Here is a 2567-nt window from a genome sequence, read left to right on the forward strand (position 1 = left end):
AATCAATTCGTAAGATTGAAAAATGTCATCACGACATTGTACAGACATAGCTAATAAGTCTTAAAAAACAAACAGAAAGACGTTTTAACTGCACAAAAAGGCCTATCCTTTTGATCATGGCTGTTTCTATCTGACCTTGTCCTCAGCTGCCCTTCTTGTTTCATCATCCATCCACTGTAGGTTTGGCAGGTTCCTGATGAAGGCTCCCTTCACCTCCCCTATCATCTCTTCTGCCTGGAAGTGTGCAATCAATCAGCATTAACTTCCCATAGACATTTATCTTTTAGCCTTAGCACTACAGTAAGGATGGCACCACCATCTCACCTCTATATAGGACAAGATGGAGGTAGGCAGTGCGCTCAGCGGTAAAACACCCCCACGACCATCCCCGGTCAAGGGACCAGTGAGCAGTAACTAACGATAAAACAAAATGTGTTATGTTGACTGACAGTTAAAAACTTGAATATGGATTATACCAACACTGATGAGCTTTCATGCTGATGAAAAAAAATGCTGGAAAAAGATACCACATCTTAGATCTGAGGACTGCACTTGTACCTAGAGACCACTTTTCCAAGTTCAACGATCATGCTAGTAGTTTGAAGACCCATGTTAATGTACAGAAACTTTAAAAGCTGCTGCACATACCTTGGCCTTGCTGTTGTGAAAAGCTTCCCTCACAAACATGGCTCCCAGGGCGAATCCGGCGACCTCGTTTGTCTCGGAGATGCACTCCTTCCAGGTGGCCTCTCTCTCGGTCTTCCCAGTCAGGACCTGGGTCATCTTGTGCCCTGCGTCCTGGAATGGTTTACTGAGATATGGTGCCAACAGGGACACCACCTTCCAGACCAGGTAGTTGTTCAACACACTGTAAAGAACAGGAAAGAAAAATCATGGATCAGATACAAGTTTAACATATACCCTTATTAGCTCTGCCATTGCCATAAAGACAAGAGATAACCCTACCATTCTCACCTTTCTCACCTCACTTTTCCACAAATCCTTCATTTGCCAATATTCTCCGCATTTTCAAGATCATACAGAAAATCGGCCACACATGAGAATCAAATGAAAAGAGAGGGCTATGATGTAAACGTACATATGACAAATGACCACTTTCATTCCCTAAAACTTTGTGCACTAAGGTGCAGACTTTTCTCCTGATCTGTTTTTATGTTGACACTCCAATTCAGCATTTTATGTTTCAAATCTGAGAATCATGATGAATACAAAGTTATAGACCCTATGTCACAAATTTAACTTAAACATAAGATCTTAGAAAGATGCCTGGTTGTCATACGTGACTAGCAGTACTCACTGGTTTGGAGTTCTGCTGACAAGTCTGGTGACATGTTGTAGGTACTCAGGTGCATACACCACCAGCTGTTCTGAAGGGGTGACACTTATCCCTGTGTTTGTCAGCATCGTGGTGAAGTACTGGGTCCAGTTGATCTGGGGGAGAGAATGTGGAAAACTATCTTTTGAAAAAGAAGTTCTAAAAGTTGAGTCAACAATACAGATTTTATTGCATTAGTCTTGGCAAACAGCATCACATGCCTGACCAAATTCCCTTTAAAACAATATGTATAACAAAACTGGCCAGTAACATGTATGTCTCACAATAGTTTTTGAAGATTTATATACAAAATTTTGTAAAAATCCTTTCAGTACAAATATAACGAATTAGTAATCTACAAGAGGATTCTTTTTTCAACTGTGGACATAACTTACAAGAGATGATTTTCTCATTGCATAGAGTCCATTCCAAGATACCACGAGGGTTTTTAGACAATAATTGTTATAAGTTGGAATTATTTTGAATAAAAGAATATCTAAGCCCCAACAGTTGTAATAATTTTTTTCCAAAAAAAATAATGATATGGAATTTTGAATCTATTTTGCACAACAGAAAAAGTGATATTTGGTGTGTATATTGTGTAACATAAGTGTCCATAAGATATTTTTTAGTTTATAGTTTTTAAATAGTTTTTTTAGACAATTTCAACAATAATGAGAGAGGAGAAGTTGCTTGTCTCACCATAGGTGCCATACCCTGCAGGAAGCTGAGGTTATATCTGTGATACATGATCTCCTGGTCTCGTCTCTGATCATCTGGTGTTGTTATCTGGACAGACACATGGGGAAAACAGGATGTACAATGTGTAGAATATTTTACAATGTACAGATAATTTAGCACATGTTACATTAAAAGATCGCCCAGCATTGACAGTTTATTGGTTTTCAACAACTGTTCTTCCCATAGGAACGAAAGTAAGATTTGGATCTAGGAAAACTTTTTTAAAGATTTTATATGTTCAAATTAAGAAAAGATGAAGAGTGCTTGGCCTAGTTGTTGTAGAATTTTTAGATGGTTTTGAATTATCAAATAATAACAACCAGTGGCAATATCTAAATCCAAATGTACATTGAACGATATGAAAGCTAAATGGTACATGTGATTTCAATAATCTTTGTCACTTTGAGAACCCAATCAAGGTAATCACAGTCAAGGCATTTATTTCACAAAGTAGATTATTTTTCCATTTCTTTTCCATGGTTGATTGTGT

General features: G+C 37.8%; 1 protein-coding gene across 1 annotated transcript in view; it reads right to left on the minus strand.

Annotated features, from left to right (window-relative positions):
• The window catches only part of LOC118430801 (endothelin-converting enzyme homolog), a gene marked incomplete in the record, with an annotated part of 9461 nt that overhangs the window by 3852 nt on the left and 3042 nt on the right, over positions 1-2567 (minus strand). The window contains 4 exon segments of the mRNA XM_035841824.1: positions 136-234; positions 649-868; positions 1319-1452; positions 2039-2125. Of these exon segments, the coding sequence (XP_035697717.1) occupies positions 136-234; positions 649-868; positions 1319-1452; positions 2039-2125 (540 nt within the window).

The sequence above is a fragment of the Branchiostoma floridae genome, chromosome 14 (genome assembly GCF_000003815.2).
Source record: "Branchiostoma floridae strain S238N-H82 chromosome 14, Bfl_VNyyK, whole genome shotgun sequence".
Taxonomy (NCBI): Eukaryota; Metazoa; Chordata; class Leptocardii; order Amphioxiformes; family Branchiostomatidae; genus Branchiostoma; species Branchiostoma floridae.